Below are 928 nucleotides of genomic sequence, written 5' to 3'. Positions count from 1 at the left end.
AGCATGTCCCTTGGTGGCTGACGATATGTGCATCTCTGATCATGAGCAGAAATAGTGGGGGAGCATCATAGCCATGTGTTGAGAGGAGTTCTTTGGGGTTTGAATAATTCACCTTTGGAAACATGGGTGTTTTGCTCAACATCCTTAAACAAACCTTATTCAGGGACCTTTTGAGCAGGATGAGCTACTCGACCTGAAGATAATTCTAACTGAGCCCCACCTGCGAGGTCATGCGCTGTTTATCTTGATATGAGATCACCATGTCGTGCACATATGGTTGTGATGCATGTACCTGGTGTACCCTTATCAGACGGGTATATTGGGCTTTGTATATTTTACCCCAGTGTCACTTTGATGGCATGCACTGCTCTCTCACTCAATAATAATAATGAGATTATTGTGCACTACGACTCATTAAAGGTGCATGTACAGTACATAGAATTATGTACAAAAGTCAGGAAATGATAGAATAGTTATGGGAAGAGAAGCAGTAATGTAAAGAGGGTGAAGTGAACAAAGATAGCTGTGTGTGTAGCATGTGCGGGGCTTATGTGTTTGTGTGATGCGCAAATGTGTGGTGCGCATATGTGTGGTATGTGTATGAAGTCCGTGCGGTTTTGTGTGATGTATGTTGCATATGTGTATACATAATCTGGTGTATGTATGATATCCTGCTTGTCTGTATATGTTTGTTCGTTACCTTCAAGTTATGGAATGGGTCTGAATGGTTGGAATCAAAGATATAACAGTTGCCGCCGTAATCCTTCTCTGGAAGAGGAGATCCTAGGTTCGGATCCAGGTGTGTCATCAACTGCCTGGCATCATGGACAGTCTGCAAACAGAAGAGAAAAAAAAAAAGAAAAAATTTTATTCATTTAATTTTTTTATTCTTTTACTTGTTTCAGTCATTTGACTGTAGCCATGCTGG

At 41.1% G+C, this 928-nt stretch overlaps 1 protein-coding gene across 1 annotated transcript in view; it reads right to left on the bottom strand.

Moving 5' to 3' along the window:
- Positions 1 to 928, bottom strand: part of LOC106879554 (phosphatidylserine synthase 2) — a 118,022-nt gene that overhangs the window by 59,218 nt on the left and 57,876 nt on the right. The window contains exon 6 of the mRNA XM_052977871.1: positions 701 to 832. Coding sequence (XP_052833831.1) covers positions 701 to 832 — 132 coding nt within the window. The remainder of the gene's footprint in view (positions 1 to 700; positions 833 to 928) is intronic.

Source organism: Octopus bimaculoides, chromosome 29 (assembly GCF_001194135.2).
Source record: "Octopus bimaculoides isolate UCB-OBI-ISO-001 chromosome 29, ASM119413v2, whole genome shotgun sequence".
NCBI classification, from domain to species: Eukaryota; Metazoa; Mollusca; class Cephalopoda; order Octopoda; family Octopodidae; genus Octopus; species Octopus bimaculoides.
The sequence above is the reverse complement of the archived record's forward strand: the minus strand, read 5'-3'. Positions and strand labels throughout refer to the sequence as shown.